This window comes from Propithecus coquereli, unplaced genomic scaffold (genome assembly GCF_000956105.1).
Source record: "Propithecus coquereli isolate 6110/MARCELLA unplaced genomic scaffold, Pcoq_1.0 Scaffold50, whole genome shotgun sequence".
In the NCBI taxonomy this organism is placed as follows: Eukaryota; Metazoa; Chordata; class Mammalia; order Primates; family Indriidae; genus Propithecus; species Propithecus coquereli.
In genome coordinates this window covers 2927617-2951175 of record NW_012150841.1, presented here as the reverse complement: position 1 = coordinate 2951175, position 23559 = coordinate 2927617, and the positions used below count along the sequence as shown (strand labels likewise).

The window sequence follows — 23559 nt, the reverse complement described above, 5'->3', positions numbered from 1 at the left end:
ATCTGCATGATGCCTGGATCTATAATTGAATTTTATTTGTTCTGGAATCTCAGCATATAGATTTAAAATAAATGATTATTTTGTATATGAATTTAGTTTAGTAGCTTTAATGAGAGAGCAAGTTGTCACAGGCATATCGTATTAAAAAAAATAAGTCCTACAAGATTTAAGGATGAGATTCAGAATAATTCAATGATTCTTTATCTAAGACTTTTCTTACTACGTTTGAATTTCACACACACACACACACACACACACACACACACACACACAGAGAGCTGTCTTTTCTTCATATACTCTCAGGTCAGATGAGGGCTTTGGCAGCTAACAATTTCCACATTTTCAGACAGAATCAGTGAGTAGGTAAAATAAATTTATGCTCTTTTGAAAAACGCCATAACATGCTTGGCTGATGGGCATATTGGGACCTCTGTAATGAGATGGCAGGGAAAGAAGAAAGCAAAAACTAGCTAGAACTGAAACTCTGAGCTGGAATGGAGGAGGTGGCATGGGGGTTGTGGGGGAGTTAATCCTATTCTATTGTCGGCCCCTGTAAGGCTGCCATAGGACATGGAGGGAGGCTCTGTTTGTAAGTTGAAGACACTGCAAAAGGCATTGAAGTTCCTGTCACATTCACTCATTCACTAGTTAATTCACTTAATCATCACATTTTTATCGAGGACTTGTAAGGTACTAAATTTATACTAGGCGCTGAACTGTAGTGCTGAACAAAATGGAGAAATTGTCCCTGCTCATCACGGACATGGACGTGCCTGTCCTGCCATGTACAGGGAAGAAAGACATTAAGCAGATGTTCACATGAATAAATATATAATTTAAAATCACAACAAATGTTTTGAAGGAAAAGTACCAGGTGCTAAGAGAATATAACTGATTGAGTTCAGAGGGTAATGATCAGGGAAGGTCACTCTGTGATTTCAGGTTTAGATAGGAGTTCATTGGGAGAGAGAAGGGTGAAGGGGTAAAAGCATTCTATGGAGAGGGAGCAGCATGTTGAAAAGGAAAGAGGTGGCAAAGAAAGAACTGCTGGATGATCTGGGTAGCTAGAGCATAGTGAATGATTTCCTTTTAAATAAGTTTAAGAAAAAAATATATAAACTGGAATATCAGATATGTAGAATTAATCAAAAAATAAAAATGTAAATTTTATAATTCCATAAGCTTCTACATCTTCTTTATATTACCACATGAACATTTTTGCTGTAACTGCTAAGAGGAATGAGTCAAACACTGAAGCCAAACAATATTTGCTTTGCTTCGTGTATTTTTATTGGGCTGCTTTTCAAAATAGACCAGTGGGGATTATAATCTAGGTCTCCTTGTAAAGAATACTACACACCTCTCCCCTCCCCCACACACTCACACACTCACCCCTTTAGTTTTTTGTTTAAGGGTATTTAATGCTGACATTATCTTGCTATTAAATTTGTACTAAATTTTATCTAAATTTGAACTTAAAGTCTTTGGACTACATTGAGCTAGCATTATATCAGAGATAGTGTCCTATGAAACTCAATACTCAATTTTCACAGTCCTCTTCCACTTATGTCTTATTCCACTAAAAAGGGCCATATTATCTAAAGGAATAATTGGTAAAAATGAAGATTAGTGGTTCTCCATGAAGGATATTGGATTACATATTGATACTGATCTTGTGCTTTTAGGAAAATTTAACGTAAGGAAAAATCCTTTCCTTGTTGAAAATGTGTAAAAAAAGATTCAAAAGCCCCAAAATTCTGGTGAAATATAAAAAGCTATCATTTAAGTATATGTTGTTTTGTCTCCAAGGTCCAAGCATTCTTAACTGTAATACTCTGTTTTCTCAGCAACAGATCATGCTGAATAACTACTAGTGTTTTATAACAGCACCAGCTTTGTATGTTTTCTTCCCTAACTTAAAAATAGTAACATAAAGCAAAAGAGAAATCTGGATAGAAATCAATCCAGGCACTGAAAACGTTATTAACATTAACATATCCTCATATTAACATTTTTTGAAATCAAACTTTTAAAAAATGCACTCATTTATTCATTAAACACAAATTCCTCTGTGTATGGAATGCCTACCATGCACGAAGCAATAGGGCAGAGTGTAGAAAGACCCTTGGAGTAGGTAATTTGGGCCCCAGTACTGACAATAGCACTTACACTGTTTTTGCAACACAGCTTTTAAATCATTTAATCTTTCTGAATTTGAGTTTTCTTATTTGCAAATAGGGTTGTTGTGAGGTTCAAAAGACATAACAAATGTGGAAACTCCCTTGATAACTGTGAAAGTACTAAATAAGTGCAAGGTGAGGTCCTCAAGGGAACTTAAGAGTCTAGTAAAAACCCCACCAGCGAAAGGTCTCTCTTTGTGAACATTGGTTATAGGCATCCAACACGTACTTGGAGGCTACCAATTATTTTGCTTCTTCAAAACCTGAGAACAGAGTTAGGAAGTACCCAGCCTTCTAATTTGGGATTGGTGGATCAGCATTTATGAGATAGGATCTCCCCCAAGGTTAACAATATTCCTTACTCTGTGCTGGCCCTCTGCCAAAAATTAGCTGGGATAAATGTCATCTATCTGGGAAATACCAGGTTACAGATTTAGGATACATCATAAAAGTAGGGGGCATAAGTGGACTCTGATTTCTTTCTTAGAATAAACTTCTAGAAGTGAAGTTACTAGACCAGGTTCTTGATGTACATAACTAAATAATGCTCTTCAGTAAGGTGGTAACAATTTATATACCTAGATAACACAATATTCTTTTTTTTTTTTTTTTTTTTTGAGACAGAGTCTCACTGTGTTGCCTGGGCTAGAGTGCCGTGGCGTCATCCTAGCTCACAGCAATCTCAAACTCCTGGGCTCAAGCAATCCTTCTGCCTCAGCCTCCCGAGTAGCTGGGACTACAGGCATGCGCCACCATGCCCGGCTAATTTTTTTTTTCTATATATTTTTAGTTGTCTGATTAATTTCTTTCTATTTTTAGTAGAGACGGGGTCTTGCTCTTGCTCAGGCTGGTTTTGAACTCCTGAGCTCAAACAATCCGCCCGCCTCGGCCTCCCAGAGTGCTAGGATTACAGGCATGAGCCACTGCGTCCAGCCCACAATATTCTTGATTACCAGTTTGACTCACTCTTTACTGTCTTTCCTAATTTAATAACTCAAAACCCATAAGACTCATCTATTTTCTTTCCTTACATGGTATACACCTGTTTGGATGTGCATGACAGAATGAAAGAGGCTGAGTGTTTAAATGTGCCTTCAATGGCTTATCATTCCTCTTAGGATAAATCCAAACTCTTTAATAGTTTATATGCTCTGAGTTGAAGTGGCCTCTTCTTCCCTCTCCAGCTTCATCTGTTACTACCAAATTCCTTCTCTAATAAGCTAGCTGTCTCTCATCTTTAAACCTTTGTTTAGGCTATAACTTATGACTGGAACACCAGATTCTAGAGGAAGCTCAGTGTTCCTACAGCTCTTCTGACTAGTGGTAATAACAAAAGTAGCCCCCTTCATACAGCTAAGAGTATTAATTTCAGACTGACTTCAAATGTCTGAAAAAATAATAATTTGTCAGTCATTTAATGGAGCTTTTGATATGGGCACCAGTCTCTTGGAAAGGAAAAGGCTTGGGAGTATGTAACTGGGGAGAGACTGACACACCTAGGAGTGCTAACGACACTCTAATCCAAACAAAGAAAAGTATTTTTCTACACTCTAGTTTTATGAGAGCTATAGAATGAGTAGATGATTTAAGAGATTTATACGCAGAAAAATAGCTCAAGTATAAATTAAATCTTCTAAAAATCTTTTTATAACTAGATGGTAACACCTTCTACAGCAGGGACAGATTAAATTGTTTTTGATACTTTAAGCATTAAGCACAGTTGTTCAAATTACTTACAAACTTGTAGTCCATGTTTTTCAAGGGCTCCTAATGAAGCTATAGTTCTGTTGGTACAACAAACTCCTTTTAGCCAAAATGGCCTTAAATGGGTTAATTTTGTGAGTTGAATGTTCTTTACTAACAAGATTTTCAGTTTCCACATGACCATTGTTCTAGTTTCTCATCATCCCTCTGGCCTGAACTTAATGGCCCTGCCTCAGACCCTCAAATGATGCTCCGCACCAGAGAGATCCAACAGGCCATCTGATCATGCAAGCCCCCAGCTCAAAATTCTTCAACGGCTCTTTTTTACTGCAGGAAAGAGCCTAAGTTACTTTATCATCAAATTCTTGATATAATCTCTATGTCTCCAGGCTCATCTATTGACCCTTCCTCATACAATTTCCCTCAATTTTTAATAAATCAGAAATTCATTCTGAGCCATGTGAAGTCCCTGGAACATGCCATATTTTCACACATTTGTGGTGTACCTGTATATGCCTTCTTACTAAAATACTGCTATTGATCTTTTATTCTTCACTCAAATGCTTCCCATTCTGAAGCCTTTTCTCATTTCCCCTGAAGGCTAAGGTCTTCTTTCTCCTATGTTCCTTCTATACATTCTGTACCCACCCATTACAATAGTTGAATTATTCGGGGACTCTCAGCATGTCTTTCTCCCCACATAATGGTGTGCTATGTCTTCCAATTTCTACCTCTAGTACCATAATATGTGTCTAGCACATGTGAATGCTCATTTTTAAAGGGGATCATGAATATAGTAAAAATTCTACCTTTAATTGTTGAATTTTACAGCTATCCATTCATTGTATATTATCACACTGATGATTAATCAGCTAATTAATTATTGTTCTCCATCTATTTTATGCATATTAGGTTATCTCATTAAAATACAACTTGCTACAACATATGAACTCATTGAACATACAAACTGAAAAACAAATCAGTAATCCCTCATTTTTAGGGGCATAAACTTCAGACTATTTTGTGATAATCTGGAAATGCAGTAAAAATAATCTGGAATTTATCCAAAAGAGTCATTTGCTAGTCTCCCAATAAAAGCTATATCAAAGAGTCTTTGAAATTTTACTTACATGGTATAGTGTGGTCTCTGGCACAGGAGTGCCCATGATGTCTTGTCTCAATGCATCCATTTGCAAACTAGGTAGCAATGAATAATGAGTTGGGCTATTACTCTTGTCACCCTTCTTTTTTGACTTCTTCCCTGTGTCTTTTTTGCTGTTTCTCTGAAACATGTATTCTTCTTGAGCAATTTTTTCATTGCTCATATATCGAAGCAGAGAGTTTTCTATATAAAAAGAGATAAATACACCAATATAAATATGCAAGTGTCACAAATTTACCATTCTTGTCCCAATTATGCTATTAAATTTCATTTCAGAACTTTAACTGGATTTAATTAAAAAATATATAGTGAATTATAGCAGATCTTAATTATTTGGGATCATAGAACAATAAGACACAGACAGCCTACAGATTATTTCTCCAAGTTTTATCTTTGGACCAACTACATTAAAATCACCTGCAGAACTTGAATTAGAAATTCTGGGTGTGTGGCTCATAAATTTGTAACAAGCTCCCTCAGGGGAATTCTGTTAAAGCCTGATGACAAACACTGGCCTAAGGCATGCTAGGTAGAATCTTTGGAGAAGTTAAAGCCTACATTACAAACCAATGGTCAGGAAACAGTTCAGGAAATCTATGCTTAAATTGATAGTCAAAACTCAGTATTTCATGTAGCTTCCCCCTTCCCCAAGATGTCATTATAATATGAAGTCCCAAAAGAGTGATTCAGAGATGACATGTTCTAAGCATTTCTTTTATTTTTTTCTTGATTTATTCTATAAAACAAATGAGATTAGAAATTGAAGCTTGGAAAATGGAATGAATACATAGATGTAAAGGAATCTATCAACGTTCCTGTGTTTATCAATATTTTCAGAAATGCTCACTCCGTAAAACAAGTATTAAGAAAACTAACGAAGCAGATATTCATGCTTGCTTGTCCATGTGGTCTGTGGATCTGTGCAGCAATGAAATAAATTCTGTACACTGGGTAGAGTTAACAGGCAAACGGGTCAAGAATATCATGAAGGAAGGTTAGTGAGCTTAGGTTCTGTGAATAGTTTTTTATTTTGATTTGTTTTGTTTTTCATCTATGACTTTATGGTTCTCTACTTCAGAAAATGGGAGTAGCAGCATGACCCACTGGGCCTACCATATCCACACTTGGTCAAATTCCATTTAGTAGTGAAACTTGCAGTTGCTCTCTTTACTGCTCACTGCAATAGCAGAATAAATGAACATAAAAACTTACTTTTGGTAGATACTTCAAGAGTAGCCCACCCCCACGTAAGAAGATAACCCTGAACAGCAAACAGAACAGAAAAAAAAGCAAGGCAATTTTTTTCCATTTCTATATGGTTTTCATTAGAGTCACTGGCCCAGTTTCCACGAACTTTTACCCATGTGCTTCAATCCTCATTTTGAAGTTATGCCAATACAAAGTAGTGAAGTTGCATTGCAGACCAATGGGGACTGATGACAAACTGGTCCTACTCACTGAACTTAATTCTTTAATGCAGTTTCACACTTCTGACTTTGTTTTCCAAATATTAACTTTCAAATAAAAATCAGATATTCACTTTTCACACTGTACTTATCTACCCTGAATCCTTTAGAAAGCATTCAGAGAAGATATCTATTTAATAATAGGTCAAGATAGTCAAATGTTGGTCTGACTTGGTTTTGTTGTACAATAAAGTCAATGGCAGAATACATTTTCTACTATAGCCATAACAATCTATGCAAAGAACATTTAAATTTGCTTATTGTTCAAACAACCCAGCCTACACTGAAATTCTAGAACACTTACCTCTTCTACTATCTCTCTTCATCTTATTTGGATCTTCATAGTCCCCCACCCAATTATATTCCACTGGCATAGATATAGGTCGTAGCTTGCCTAAACACAGAGAACAAAGTTCACATCACATTGTTTTTCCTCTCCATATCTGCTTAAACTTACACTGATTTTTAGCTAAAGCCTACAAAACACACTCACTCTTATGCAACATTATGGTTGGCATTTGTGCAGATGGAGAAAATGTGTGTTTTGAGCCAGAAGGTGAAACTGCCTGTGGCGATTGGCCAGGTGATCATGCAAACTTAAGGCACTTTTTATAATTGATAAAGAATAGCCTAGGTTAGCTCTCTTAGGAGCCCTAGACTTTAAGAGTATGGTCCTTTACAAAGAGGATCATTATTTAAGTGATTTTACTTCATTTTTCAGTAACTGATCTCTGCCTTATTTCCTAATGCCCAAGGGTCTATATATACCTTGATAGTCAACCTCCAAGATGGTAGCTCCTTGTGTTTAACTTGACCCATTTTTTCATGTTGGAACACCATTAAGGCTAACTTCTTATCTTTGCTGCCTCCTAACTCTTATCACCATACATTTTGGATACTACCATGCCTCAGCAATATGGCCAGATTCTCTTCCACGGCCTATAGTTTGGTCTGCCCCTGAGCATCTCTTTTGCTACTGTGAGCATATCTAGTTTACAGATCCAAGTAATCACTGCTTTGGCCTGTGCATTTCCCTCTGGGTCTGTATTCTTACTAAACAGCATTTCACATTAGCAAGGAGAACTCATGGCAAAGACATCAAGAATAACTCTTTGGTGAGGCTGCAGTGTATTATTTTTGTTCAACCTGAAATTCCTGAAGCACAAAACAGCCAAAGAAAATTATTCAAAAGTTTTAAAAGGATGGCATGAGACAATTGCTTAATAAATTTTTAATGAATGAAAAGCAGAGACTCACACAGGACTGGATCATGAAAATAATGATCATTATTATGACCATGATAACAGTACCAACATTTACCAAATGCCATACATACTGTCTAAAAGTTTTATTAAGTATTAAATCATTTAATCCTCATAATTAGGAGAAATATACTATCATTATCCTCATTTTTTCAGATGAGGGATCTAAGACAGGTCATGTAACTTGTCTAAGGACACACTGGTAAGTGTGTAGTGCCAGGATTCAAACCCAGACACTCAAACATTACTTCTGTCATAATTCTTGATGACTTCAACATTCACTCTCTGATCTTCTGGCCTCTCAATTTCTTGAGGTTATCTCCCTTGTACCCATTCCTGTGGTTATACACTTAATCTTATCATTTGCAAAGGCTGTAATTTCTCCAAATATCCCACTTTCCAATTACCACCTTCTATATTTGTTGCACTCTCCCTACAGTACTCCAAGTCCAACAATCCTTTTTCCTTTAATCTACCTATCTTACCATTTTCTCACTATCTCTCAGTCACCTTCTGTCCTCTCAGCTTCCCTCCTTGCCCAGCTAAGTTTCATGATCAATTAGTATAATCACACCATGTATTAAAAAAATTCTGTTAGGAGACATCTAATTCTGTCCTTAAGAAAAATGTATCAACCTCATGGCTTTTTATTGTGTACAGGGATACAGTTTATTTAGTACATTTTGCTAGGCTCTTTTAAAGTCTGAGGATGAACTAGACATGATAAAATTACTAACGAACCAAAAATGTAGTGTTTATTTAATGGCCTCCTTTCAGAGTGTGCAAACGACTTTATGAATGATCACTTAAGATTCCAAACTTCTTGTGGAGTTTATCTCTGCTCTTTTTACACAGAGGGAAGATGGGTGAGATGATCCAGGTCAATATATTCTGTCCATCGAGGGTGAGGTAAGGGTTTGAGGAAAGGTCTCCTTTTGCCATGTCTATTCTACAACTTTGCAAAATCAGTCCTCCAGATTTTCAATGTTATAAATGCTATATTTTTAAAATACCTACAACTTATTTCTCTAGAGTCTGGTTTTAGAAATAAATTCCATTTCAATATAGGCACTGAAACTGAAACAGTTAACAGCTCTAGCACTGTTTCTACATGTCACCCAGAAAATCTTTTGAAAAGTGAAAAATCCAATAAATAAACAGTTAATTTTTACTTGTTCTACAGATCATACACAAAAAAGCTCGTTTGATACTTTTCAAAGACTTGATTGGTTGTTTGCAGTCAAATATACGTGCACAAAAACAACAAGATGAAACATACTTTGCATATAGAATATGAAATACATAATTGTATTTTGGATCACCTCTGAGATTTTAATGGAGCTAAGTCATTGAAGCACGTAATTAAGCCCTTGATATATCTGGCTGTATCATTAACCTTGGGAACAATTTTGTGGAAGATTTTAATACTGACTTTTCCAGGGGTGATTTTTAACAGAATTATACTGTATATTACTAATATAAAATTGAAAGAAAATATATTGAATTAGGAAAAAAACTGAGATTAAAATGTCTTAAAATGAAATTTACTTTTGGAGAACATCAAGGTTTTGTTTTTATTCATTATAAAACTATAAATTTAGCAATGCAAATAAAAATAAGTATTTTAAAAAGTAAAGTTATTGATTTAGGTATAACAATGTTGCTTGTAAGTATTGCTTTTTTATAAATTATTTATTGTGCTAAAATATTAAAACAGACTTAGCAAAATAGTTAAACTAATAACATAAGGTAACATTCTAATATAAACAGCAGTCCTTGGCAGATTGAAAAACAGACCATGCGTGGCTTAAATTATTTCTAATTCCAAATACACAGATCATTGATTGCAGCATGGAAATATGTTTGCTCCTGCATGCATATAACAGTATTTTAATTTCACAAGATAGCACAATGCAAAGGGAAAAAGAACTTTATGGTTTGATACTATATTGCTGTTGATAAAAAACAAAACAAAAAACAAAGCTAAGAGTACTATAAGCATTATAGTCAGAATTAAATCAAATATACATTATTAATATATGTATTTTTATGCTCATGATTTTTTAAAGCATTAATAAAAATTGGCTGATTTAATAAAATCAAATACATCTAACTCATTACTATGTAAATGTACATAAATTAATCATAAATCTCTGAAAAATAATTTGGAAGATTTTAAGATGTCTTTACATAATAATACTTATATTAGTTTTGGAAGTGGTAAAGATCACTAATTCATGATGAAAATTAATAACAAGTCAAGAATACAGTCAAGAAAACAAGGATTAGAGCCTGTTAAAAATTTTTGCTGACCTTTTCACCTTAATCTTTTATTCCTCTAAGCATAGAGCATTTATTAATTGTAGAGTTCATTTGGCACCCTGTCATAATTTTTGTGATATCTCTGTACTAGTGCCTCAGAGTATAACCATCATTTTGTTATTTGGCTTTTCATATCTGTTGCACATCTAGAGCTTTCTAACTGGCATCTCCATAAAGGCAGAAATTGTGCACTGTATTTCTTACTGTATTCTAATAATTGTAGTGAAGGTGAAAGATAAATATTTTTGGATTTTGTTTGAATTTTATTCTAAAATTGATAAGTAGCTTTTTAAAAATTATGAACTATACTCAGCTGCAATTAAACAAATGGAACACAATATAACTTTAAGAATATGGATAATGATGGAGAATTTTATGATGTATCTATATTACTATATTTTAAAATTGGCATGTTTGAATACTAGTATATAGAATTGCTTGAAAATTAACTAATTTTTACCTTAGATAATAAAGCATTTTAGGTAATACTAGAAATGCTATAATTCCCTTGGCAGAGTTAACTGCTCACTCTTCTGGGTTCCCTTAATCTTTGCCCGGTGCCTTTGGTATATATAGTGCTTTTTATACTACATTGTATTTGTGTGTTTATAGGTTTCTTTATTTTTTGGTAGGAACTAGGTCTTACATATCTTTGTTATGACTTTCCCTGGCAAAGACTGACCCAGAGCAGGTGTTGATTAAATTTTTGTTGAATGCTTGAATGAGAGGATGCTAGACATGAGAGATCCCAAATTACTGGGTTGCTTATTGGATCCTATTTCCTATCACCTACCAGAGGGCATTCCTTGAGCAATCCTCCCTTCCTTCTCCTGCATCATAAAATTTTCCCTTTCTACTCAATCATTCCCATAAGCACATAAACATGCTGTAATTTCTTCAACTTTTTCTTTTTAATAACTCTCTTTACCCCATAAACCTCTACCTAGCTACAACATTATTTCTCTGTTCCCCTTTACAGGAAAACTAGAAATCTTCTTTATATTCTCAATCTCCAATTCCTCTCCTTCTCTTCTCTCTTGAACCTTCTCCAGTTAAGCTCTTGCCCCCACTATTCCACCAAAACTGCTATTGTCAAGGTCACTAGGGCCTCCATGTTGTTAAATCCAATAGATAATTCTCAGAGTCCTTGACTTTTCTGATCTATCTGCAGCATTACCATGGAGGATTACTCCCTCCTTCTTGAAACACTTTCTTCACCCAGCATCCAAGACTCTGTCCTCCTCCATTTTTCCCCTCCTCTTCTCTTCCTAAATTCACATTAATCCTTCAGAGCTAAGGAAAAATGTCATTTCCTCACTTCTTGACCTCTTATTCTAGGTCGGGGTTCTGTGTATTTGTTCTCATTTACTCTCAAAGTTCTTTTTCGTAGCATGCCAATTAGCGTCAAATAAGTATTTATTAAATTAGTTGCTTGAATTCTGTCACCCTTCTAGAATATAAATTTCACGATTGAATAGACATTTCTGTTTATTGTGGTATCTCCGGCACTTAGCACAGTGCCTTAAACACAGTAACTGCTCTGTATTTAACTGATTTCTTGTTAAGAAAGTAAATGGGGATCTTTCCTCAGACGCTGGACCAAAAAGGATCCAAGCTATACCACTGGTTTCTATTTTCATAGTTTCCTTCCTCTGCCTTCCAACTTTCCATTCCCCTCTATTCCTCCCTCTTCCTTCCTTCCAAGGCAGTATGTCATCCTGACCAACCCTCTTCATTTTTCTAACAAATTGGGCCTTATAGAACTGTTTGGTAATCAAGTCATAACCAGAAGTTGTCTCCTGATTTCTTATCTAGAAACATTCCCATATTAAGCTACCCAAGATGTTGAAACACCACTGAATTGCTGCCTTTTTCAATTGTATCACTTTTTAAAAACTCTCTCAAAACATGCTAAAGTCTTTAAGTTTCAGGGTAATAAACAGCACCTGAGAAGCAATAGTCTTTCTTACAGTTGCCAAAGGTTTAAAAAAAAAAATTGCAAAGAAATTTCTCCATAAGTCTGACATACCCTTTAATGCTCACAAAAAAGCTTTCTTTAGAGTCTGAGAAAAAGTATATACATATACACATCTGTTCTTAATATTTTAGCCAATATTTTGATGAAAATGAGTATAGTAAGTATAGTTAAGCTATATGCTTGCCACATATACCCATCAAACACCCCACATACCAGACAGAAAAATTACTTTCAGATGGTTGACTGCATTTCTAGGAAAACATCCCGAGGTTACATAAGGTAGAGAATCACACATTTAAAGAGGAAGTGAACTAAATTAAATGGAAAGTCAGTAATTTTTAAAGGATAATAGTAACATATCTAGATCTAATAAAATAAGTAAGAATGAGCACTTTGATCTTTAGGGCTATATTTTAAAAAATTCATTTCTGGATAAAAGCTTGGAAAAATTGAGTTGTAAACATCCAATGTGATGATTATTTAAGCATTGACTTTAATGATTTACAAATAATACAAATCAAATACAAATTTTGAATTCATTGACTTAAAATCATTTCTTTCCTGTTTCATTAATGGAGAACAAAACCAATTAAAATCTCATTTCCAAGAATAAGCTACATCTTGTTTGTGTATTTTCCTACTGATTTGTAAAAGTGATCTACACTTTATTTATTTTTTATTTCAGAATATTATGGGGGCGCAAACATTTTGGTTACATATAATGCCTTTGCCTCACCCAAGCCAGGGCTACAAGCATGGATTAATAAAATGTGGTATATGCATACCATGGAACATTACTCAACTACAAAAAAAATGATCTCTACTTTAAGTGGGAAATAACATAAATGATTTGTTGAAGGAGAAAATACTGAACTGCATAAAAAAATTACATGGCAATTTTAACACTTGATTCTAAGGCTAATCATATTTTGAACCAAATTACCTTTTGTAAACATTCCACTAAAAGAAGGAACAAGCTATACACATTGGGGTTCAGAAAGACAGGTTTCTCTTAGGTGAAATGTTGCCACTGTGCATAAACACAATTCCTTTACATTAGAGGGGTATGGTAGGTATGAAAAAGGATTTAGATGGTTTAAATACTGTTTAAGTGGCAAAATAGTTCTGGGTCCTCCTCTGAAGGCTCTGGTGGGTATAAAATGAGCTATGCTAAAATATTTGGCTCCTTGTGGTGCTCAACATTAATATAGATGTAGACAAGAAAGATAACATAGACATGAAAATATTATTTGGTTAAAAGTATGCAGTTCTCAAGTTAGAGAACTGCAAATTAAAGCAATCTATTTTTAAAAAAATTAGTAAAGCAGTGACTTGCAAATACTAAACATATGGAAGACAGTCACCCTTTCTCATGAAAAGTAAAAAAAGATGACAATGATTAAGATTATCAATTGAAGATTCTCATTTGAAAATAAATGAAATCTTGTAATAACTTTACAATTCCTTTCACCTATTTTTCTTTTGGGGATGATATTTGTTAGTGAAGCTAGCAAGTCACTAGTAAGAAAGGTAGAGATGAAAAACTTAAGACTTCACCAAAGTTAATTTCTTAGGATTTCACACATAATCCGTGGAGTCAGTCCATGAATACAGACTTTCAAGTTCCTATCCCAGTGCTCTTTTCACTACATCAAATTGCATCAGTGAGGAATCATTCAAGACCATTGCATTACACAAAAATCCAATTAATTTTTTTCAAAATAATTTAATGACTTGTATAATTACTGCTTTTTTTGTTTCAATGTCCTCTCACTTAAGAGTTTGAGAAAAATTACACACCTATACACATCTGCAAGTTGCCAGCTTGCAACTATTGCAAAATATTCTTAAGGCTATGCAAAGAACTAATGGAAGATTAGAGCATAAATTGTGGATGCAACTTTGTGGTTATAGTCCAGTGCCTTAACAATGAAGAAAAATAAATTGGTTTGACATGATGTATTACTAATAAAACAATGCCGGGTTGTCATATGTATGTTTTAAATGACTATATATTCTTTTAATTATTTGCTCAAATGTCTCTAGTCATTAAAGTAATCAGTGTATAATTTTTTAGTCATCTCTTCTTGAACAACACCGAATATTACACTTGACATTTTCTATCCCCAGGGATCTATGTCTTCCATGAGTTCTGGCAAATTGTTTTGCAGTGATATCAGTAATTCCACAAGTAGCCTGGAGTATAGAACACCATGTACTGATCTTTCTAGTTAGTTTTTACTACTTTAGTTTGGACTTTTATCACAAATAAGATTTACTCTAGAAAATGGTTTACATCTGGCTTTTCTGCAAGATAAAAATGAAGAATGAAGATGATATCCAACAAGCCAACTGTTGGGCAGTCTTCAACTTTAATAATAGAGGTTTTTCCAAATGCTTATCTGTAAGTGAGCTATTTGGAACTTAAAACACAAAGAAATTTTATCATTGGTATTTGAGTCTTTAAAAGGAGTTGAAAAAGTCTATTTCAGTATTTCCCAAAATATATTCCATCAAACACTCGCTCCATTGGGAAATTAATAAGTATTATGTGACCCAGAAAAACCTGATTCAATATACAAACACTTTTGGGAAACAATAAATTAACACAAATTCAACAAGACTTTCAAAGCTGTTAGTATGCTAATGTGCATTTATTAATCTCCAAGAGGGGGATAAAATACGCAAAACTTCCCAATATTATTTAACCACATAATCTTTTTCTTCTTTTACAGATTCTCTTTCAGAACTAGTGATTGATCTGAAGAACGCACTTAGGAAAATGCTAGATTACTTAAACCATGTTGTGATTTGAAAGCTAACATGAACAGCTCTATTTAAGTTTTGCCTAGCTGCTATTTATTACATTTTTTCCCATAGGGGAAAATGCGTTCTGATTTCAATAGGAATAAATGTATTGCCTTGTGCTCCAGGGGATAGCATGATTAGGTTTTCTATTGCAGAACCGGGTAGGTAATCCCAGACACTCACAACCTTATACTACTTCTGCCCAGAGAATATGTTAAGTGTGAATAAATGTAGGTATATCTTTATAGAGCAGTAACTTCCCAGGTTCTTCGAATTAAAAAAAATAAGGCAATCAGCCCTGTGTCATACAAGGTCTCTGACTTGTATTTTCTAGTATTAATATCTGCTTCTGTATTCAATTTATCTGTAAATTGATTCTTCTTAAGTTAGCCAGAGTTTTTCAACAATGGCACTCTTGGCATTTCAGGCCAGATCATTTTTTATTGTTGGGAGCTGTCCTGTGAACTGCAGGATGTTTAGTAGCATCCTTAGCCTCTACCAGTTAGATGCTAGTAGCAACCACCACCCCTCCCCAACCCCCACCACTGTGACAACCACAAATGTCCCCAGAAATTGCTAAACATCTCCTGGGGGAAATATTGACCCCAGATAAGAATCACTGAGTTAGACTATTTCTATACTTGGCTTTCCCATTCTTCTACAATGGGGCACTATTTCATCTAGTTCATATCTTTTTGGTGATTAATTCATGTAAAGAGTTTTTTTCCCTCTCATAGTTGCAGCAACTTTGTAGATTTGGCCTGTTAATCTTTCCATTTTATCCACATATTAATATTCTGGAACTTCATTAAAAGTTCTCTTTCTTGATCTTACTGTTTTATCCATTACCTAATATTTTGAATTCTTTCAGAGTGATCTTTTCTCTCTAGGTTTCATTCCTTTAAAAGTCTCCAACTATTTTATTTATTTTACATATTATTTTCTTCTTTTCTTTTAAAAGCAACTAATCTAAAACTTTAAAAAGGTTTGGGGGCTGAATTGTTTTCAGATTTCTGATGCTGAGAGGTTGTAACTGGACCCTTCTGGCCAACATGTAAGCTGATAATTTCTATAGTGGAGCTTAAGAAGACTTGGAAAAGGGCAGTTTGAAGTGTTACTATTTGAATACTCTTCCTTCTACTTTGGTGTGCAAAACCAAAAAAAGAAGCCAAAAAGCTCTACTCATATTTCTTTTAATTGCTATAATTTAAATGGATGGTTATTGTCTTGGTAGAGGAACCAAACAAGAGGGTATTCTTCTAGCCCTTTTGTCCTTTACTGAGTCCCTTCAGTAAAGGGAGAAGAGGAAGAGCTGATTTGATCCATCAGCACTTGAAACTCTTTGGGACATTTTTATTTATGAGCAGCAATAATATATTATACCATCTAGGCACCATTTCTTGAGCGCTTTCTATGAGGCAAGAACTGTGCCAAGTATTTGACATATGTTATCTCATTTAATCCTCATAAAAACACTATGAGTAGTATTGCTATTCCATTTTAAATAAGGAAACAAAAGTATAGGGAGGTTAAGTTTCAATTAAGCTCAAGGTTAATCAGCTATTAAATACCAAGCTGTGATACCAAATTCAGGTCTGACCTCACAAATCATGCTCTTCTATTTTCATCAGTAAAATTGTACAAATTATGAAAGTGTGCCTTCCCTAGATAATTACTGTAATTTTTACATTAGGAACACACTGTTTTCTAGTTCTACAGCAAAATGTTGCCAAACTGCTTTTCCGTCAATTACGTGGTCCCTTATGACCATCAGCTTGATGCTCAAAACTATTTTGTGACGCTAACCAACTTGTAGTCCTTATGAAATTTATTAAATAAGTCTAAAGGAATAAGAATTCCTGAAATTTTACCTGACAAGGAAGATTACTTTTATTTAAAAAACACTGGAAAGAGAGCAGGCTTGTATTTAGAAATAAAAGAAGTGTGAATGCATTGTGCATATTTCATCCTTTAAGAAATGTCTGAAATAATGCTACTAATTATAATTTAACTGTCCAAAAGATTGAATGAATTTGTAAGACAAGGAGAAAGGCAGTGTTGAAGTATGGTAAAAAACCCTGGAATCTATAGACGCTATCCTTACATCACACTGATAATACTCAGTTTATGATGTCATTGCCCACAGGCCTTTCATCATACTGCTATAAGTCATTCAAGCTGTTTGCTATGTATGTGGATAAAAGGAACATGGTATTTGGTTTTCATGTGTCCCAGCCACTTGAGTGGAAAATGATCAGGTGTAATGTTATAGAAATTGATTTTCCTTAATGCACAATGTGTGCAAATAACATTTATGAGAAACATTTTTAAAATACCAACTTGCATTTATTCATGTGCTTTTTGTGCAGTTCTGGATTTTCAATAAATCAGAAAATGTCTGGATTCCTATCTTCAAACCAATACTGTTCTGTGATATTATTGTAAAAAATATGTTTTCCTCCTGCTCATATAAAATATGACCACTCATGGACACAAAGGGACTCAGCCAACTGTTTCTACCTTTTAGCAGGTTTCTATGCATAGAAATGTGCTATGATGGAATAGCAAGGGAAAGGAGTCCGTGAACAGCAAAGAGGAACAGCTGATGGGAATTATTACCATTTTGAAAAGTTGCCAAGCAACTGATGTCATCCAATTTGAACCATTGCCTTTGAAGCCTGAGCAATGAGATCAAATAGTTAAAGTGATTTAATGCTATCTTTCCCCTTTTCTATTTTCACATGAAATTTTCTATGTTATAATGAAAATAATGAAAATAAATACCTAACCTACTGGGAACTAAGACAGTTTACAAGGTATTGTCATTAAATTCTCACAAAAACTCTATGAGGCAGATATTATCATCTTCATTAAACAAATGAGAAAACTGAGGCCTACAGTAACACCCCCAAGGTCACACTGAAGTAATTAGATGGCAGACAGGATTACCAAGTATGGCTGATACTATAGCCAGTGCTAGTAACTACTAATCTAGGTTGTTTCCCCTACTGGTACCTGTGTTTCCAGAAATTATTCTTGTCTTTTTAGGAAAGTAAAACCTATTTTATGATCTCTGATTTTAAAAGGACAGACACATTGTTGCTCATTTTACACTTCAATTTAATAGTCTTTTCCTAAGGTCTGTCAAGGACATGCCTATGTAAATGCATGCTCATTATAGTGTCACTAAATATAAAACAACATATAAAATCAGAACTAGTTTTGCTTGCCTGAAATCAAATTCTTGAATTTGGAAGGAGTAATGTAATTTTTAGAAATTATTTTCCTACATTTTAGAAAATTATTTTGATCACATCTAGCTAGCTAGTACCACTAGTAGGGTCAATGAATATCCACGGGTACTTAATCCTAGCTGTACAACTTACTAGTTGGGTAAGTTATTTAACCTCTATGTATTTTATATATCCCATCTGTACAATAAGGATTTTATTAGGATATACCTCATAGGGTTGTTGTGAAGATTAAATGGGTTAATGCCTTTTAAATGTTTAGAACAGTGTTTGGCTTACCTAAAAAGCTCAACAGGTATTACAGTTTAAGTCCTAACTTAACGTTGTAGGTAGGTTCTTGGAAACCACAACTTTAAGTGAAACAATGTATAACAAAACCAATTTTTTTCTTCATCATTGTAACAAAATGATGTTGAAGGAAACAACCTTATTTGAAGACTTGCTATACATCATTTTGCTTAAAGTTCAGTTTCTAAGAATCTATTGATGATGTTAAATGAGGTCTTATTGTATTTACTTATTTTCTGGAAGGGTCATCTACTGTCCATCCATATTGTACTTGTCTAATTGCTTAAGGTCAATAACTACTTCTTTCAACTCACTTTTAACAATTACAGGGTTCATGATATAAAATGAGAAACTTGGTCAAACAACATACCTTAAAAAACCACAATTAGGATGTTTTCAAATAATTTTCTTTATATCTGTGTTTCTTTGTCACTGTGCTTAATAACAGAGCTTCCTTATTTTTCTCTTACATATTGAACCTTAAAATATAAATGTACTCAGAGAATATAGCAAGTAAATACGCATTCAACTAAAAGCACATACAAAGAACTGCGTTATGTCTCTCATTTGCTTCTCAAAATCCACCAAGACTCTTATAATCTTAATGCTAAACTCTCTCTGAGTAAACAGATAATCTGGAAAGTTAACAGGAGAGTAACGGTGGTTAAACTCACATACTTCAAAATAAGAGTACTTGTGACTAAGAACAAAATTGAACACTCTAAGGATAAAGGACTTACACACTGCATTTTAAGGTATCACACAAGTGCTAAGAAGTTAAATTACTATCATTTCCAGAAAATATCAAATGTGAATGTTTTTGTACTTCAGTTTTTTTGCAATATATTTCAGCAGGATTGTATATTTTCATTATAATTATTTCCAAATACAAGAAGATATTGTCACACTTAGGGGTCTGTATAATGGCACTACTTTATAGGTTAAATAAAGAAGTTGTCTTCAATTATTGCTTATGAAGGTTTGAAGTAATCTGTAAAGGGGCATTTAGGGTCTGGGCTGACAAATTTATACAAAACCTCAGATCTCAGACCTAGGTTTGAGAAGGTGCCGGGTATATGGTGGAGATGATTAGCATCTAGAAAGCATAGATGATGACTACTCATCATTTAAAACACAGCGTAAATGTCACATCTACTTATTTGACTTCCTAGGCAGACTATAGGGCTTCATTTCTTGGGCCACTAAAGCACTTTGTGCACACTTTCCTATTTACCTGAAGTGATTGCAATGCATCTCTTTGTTTTTTCCCTTTGGGTTATAATTGCCTTACAGGTAGAATTTACGGTTTTATTCAACTTTGTATCCCAGTGTCTGCCTGGCTTTATGTATACAACAAGTATGGCTGAATGACTTAACAAATGAAATAATTGTTCGGAAAATTATGACTACAAATTCCTGCGTCTGACAGGTAGGTTTTATTATTTAAGATTTGATTTTAAAAAGGTAAATACATTAAACTGTTAGTTACCTGGAACAACCTTCAGATTGTACTAGGGAATCTCCATTGAAGTATCTACAGGTATCTACACTAAAGGTTTAGATTAAACCAAACCACTATATAGTAAGATTATATTTGTTTCAGGTTCAAACGTTTAAAAAACAAACTTTGGAGAATTCAAGATGGCTTACCAGGGGTGCCCCACATTCACCTTATCCACAAAGAAGGACCAAAATAACAAGTAGATAACCAAATGTCAAATGGAGTTTCTAGGGGAGAACACTGGAATTCAGCAAGGAAATAACAAAGACCTTGTGAGGCAAGGGAACTTAGGATGGCAGCAGAAAGAGGGAAACTAAGCACATAGTTGGGATTGGTTTGGAGCAAGGGGGACTCCCCACTGTGGAAAAAAGGTAAACAGAAGATGACTAGCAGTCCATATTCTCAGCACGGATGCCTCCCACCTGCAGGAGAACCCCACAATCCTCATAGGCCCTGAGGCCAGTGTAGGGAGCTGACTGGAGTCCACGTATCTACATTACTCCAGAGAGGAACCTTGGACTGGGTTCCCCCATGCCCTTAGGCCCGGGCTACTATAGCATGGCACCATTTGAGGTCAAGCCACTGTCAGAGCATATCCTGCCCAAGGCTCAACAGCCTCTGTATCTCCACATCTCTGGAGCCTTGACATCACCCCACTACACCCACACAAAAGGCTGCAGGGCCGACCTCAAGCTGGACCCAGCAGTGCATACATGAACTTGGCACCTGAGCCCATACAATGCCTGGAACCTCAGGGAACAAGGGGTTCAGCACAGCAAGGAGGTCACCCCCAAGAGAGAGGAAGCCAACATGTGTGCTGCTCCCCAGAGCCTGACATCCAATTATCTAGGACCTGTCTCTGCAGGAACCTCACCTACTTCAGCAGCAGAGCTGCTGTGTGGCCCCCTCAGACTCAAGGACTGGCCTTTGCATGGCCTACCATTGCCAGTACCCCCCCCACTCCAGTGAAGGAGCTGCTATGAACTGGCATGCCATTCACCCCAATCCCCAGGCCAGAGGGCCAATTCACCTAGGGCCCACCACTGCTGGCACCATGCCCACTCCAGCAGAAAAGCTTTTGTGTAGCCTCCCCCACCCAAGAATGGGCCCACCCAGGGCCTATTACTGCTGGCGACCTCACTCGCTCCAGTGGCAGACCCACTTTGCATCACCCCTAGGGGCCTAAGAACAGGCCTACCCAGGTCCATTGTCACTGCAAGTTATCCCATGGACTTCAGCAGTGAAGCTGTTGTGTATATCCCCCAAGGGGCCCAAGGACTGGCCTCCCCGAGGCCTGCTACCACGAATAACCTTCTCCCTGTCCAGCAGCAAAGCTGCTGTGCACCTCCACCAGGAGCCTGAGGACTCACCTGGCAGCCCCCAACCCCTACAAAGCTGCAGTGCACTGTAGTCACCACAGACCACCTACAGTCTAGTTCACTAAGGCATTTGGAGATACCACACAAGATGACTATAGCCAAGGAAATCACATGGAGACTACACTGCTGCACCTACCCAGAACCAAAGCCAAAGCACCCACCCAAATGATGCTATAGACTATATCTATGAGAAAATGTCTTTCCCAATGAAAGCAAATCTATAAAATTAAAAGAAGTAACTATTCCACCAGATGCACAGATACCAATGTAGGGACATCAGAAACATGAAGAAGCAAGGAAACATGACACCTCCAAAGGAGCGCAATAATTCTCCAAAAACAGATCCCAAAGAAATTTATGAAATGCCTAAAAAAGAATTCAAACTAATGATTTTAAGGAAACTCAGCAGGACAGAATAAAGATATATAATTCAACAAAATCAGGAAAAGATTTTATGATCTGAATGAGAAATTCAGTAAAGAAATAGATATCATAAAGGAGAACCAAACAGAAACCCTGAAATGGAAGAATTTAATGAATGAAATAAAAAATACAATCAGGAGCTTCAACAATGGACTAGATCAAGCAGAAAAAGAATTTCTAAACTTGAAGGCAGGTCTTTTGAAATAACCCAGTCAAATTAAAAAAAAAAAAAAGAATTAGAATGAACTAAGAAAGCCCACATGGCATATGGGACACCAAAAAGAGACCAAATATTTCAATTTTGGGTATTCCAGAAGGAGACACGATAGGCAAAGGCATAGGAAACTTATTTAACAAAACTGCTGAAAACTTCCCAAGTCTTGCAAGAGATATAGACATTTGGATAGAGAAAAGTCAAAGTACCCCAAATAAAGTCAATCCCCTTGGTTTTCTCCAAGGCACATTATAATTAAACTGTTAAAAGTCAAAGACAAAGGAAAAATTATAAAAACAACAAAAGAAAAGCACCAGGCCACATATAAGGGAACTTCCATCAGACTACCAGTGGATTTCTCAGCAGAAACCTTACAGGCCAGAATAGAATGGGATGATATATTCAAAGTGAGGAAAGAAAAAAACCTGTCAGGTAAGAATACTATACCCAGTAAAGCTATCCTTCATTGATGAAGGAGAAATACATTCTTTCCCAGATAAACAAAGATAAGATAAGAATGAGGGAATTCATCACCATTAGACTGGCCCTACAAGAAATGCTTAAGCGATTCCTACATCTAAAAGTAAAAAGACAATAATTTCCAACATGAAAGTACATGGAAGAATAAAACTCAGTGGTAAAGTAGAAACACAAATAAGAAAGAGAAAGGAATCAAATCTTATCAGCACAGAAAACCACCAAACTGCAATCAACAATGAGAGTAAAAACAAAAAAGGATATACAAAACAATCAGAAAACAATTATCAAAATGAAAGGAGTAAATCCTCATCTATCAATAACCACCTTGAATTTAAACAGTTTAAATTCCTCAATTAACACACATAAACTGATGGAATGGATAAAAAACAAGACCTAACTATATGCTGCCTATAAGAAACTCATCATACCTGTAAATACACACAGACTGAAAGTAAAGGAATGGAAAAAGATATTCCTTGCAAATAAAAATCAAAAACGAGCAGGAGTAGGTGTAGGTATACTTATATCAGATAAAATACACCTTAAGTAAAACAATATAAAAAGAGACAAAGAAGGTTATTATATAATAACAAAGATATCAAGTCAGCAAATGGATATAATAATGTAAGTATATTAATATATGCACCCAACACAGGAGCACTGAGATATATGAAGCAAACATTATTAGAGTTAATGGGAGTTATAGGCCCTAATATAATAATTGGGGACTTCAACACCCTATTCTCAGCATTGAACAGATCATTTGGACAGAAAATCAGCAAAGAAACTTCAGACTTAAACTGCACTATAGGCCAAATGGACCTAATATATCCAGAACATTTTATTCAACAGCTACAGAAGACACATTCTTCTCATTAGCACATGGAACATTCTCCAGGACAGACTGTATGTTAGGCCATGAAACAAGTCTCAACAAATTTAAAAAAAATTGAAATCATGTCAGGTGTCTTTTCAGATCACAATAAAATTAAGCCAGGTAGGAACAACAAGAGAAATGTTGGAAACTGTGCAAGTACATGGAAATGAAACAACATGCTCCTTAATGACCCATGAGTCAATGAAGAAATTAAGAAGGAAATTAAAAAATTTATTGAAACAAATGAAAATGAAAACATAATAT

General features: G+C 35.3%; 1 protein-coding gene across 2 annotated transcripts in view; it reads right to left on the bottom strand.

Moving 5' to 3' along the window:
- The window catches only part of CNKSR2 (connector enhancer of kinase suppressor of Ras 2), a 284669-nt gene that overhangs the window by 85852 nt on the left and 175258 nt on the right, over positions 1–23559 (bottom strand). Inside the window, exons 12-13 of one of the 2 annotated variants that reach the window (XM_012656319.1) lie at positions 6817–6906; positions 5015–5229 (exon numbers count right to left, since the gene is read on the bottom strand). In XM_012656319.1, coding sequence (XP_012511773.1) covers positions 5015–5229; positions 6817–6906 — 305 coding nt within the window. The remainder of the gene's footprint in view (positions 1–5014; positions 5230–6816; positions 6907–23559) is intronic. The other variant, XM_012656320.1, reaches the window with a different exon arrangement.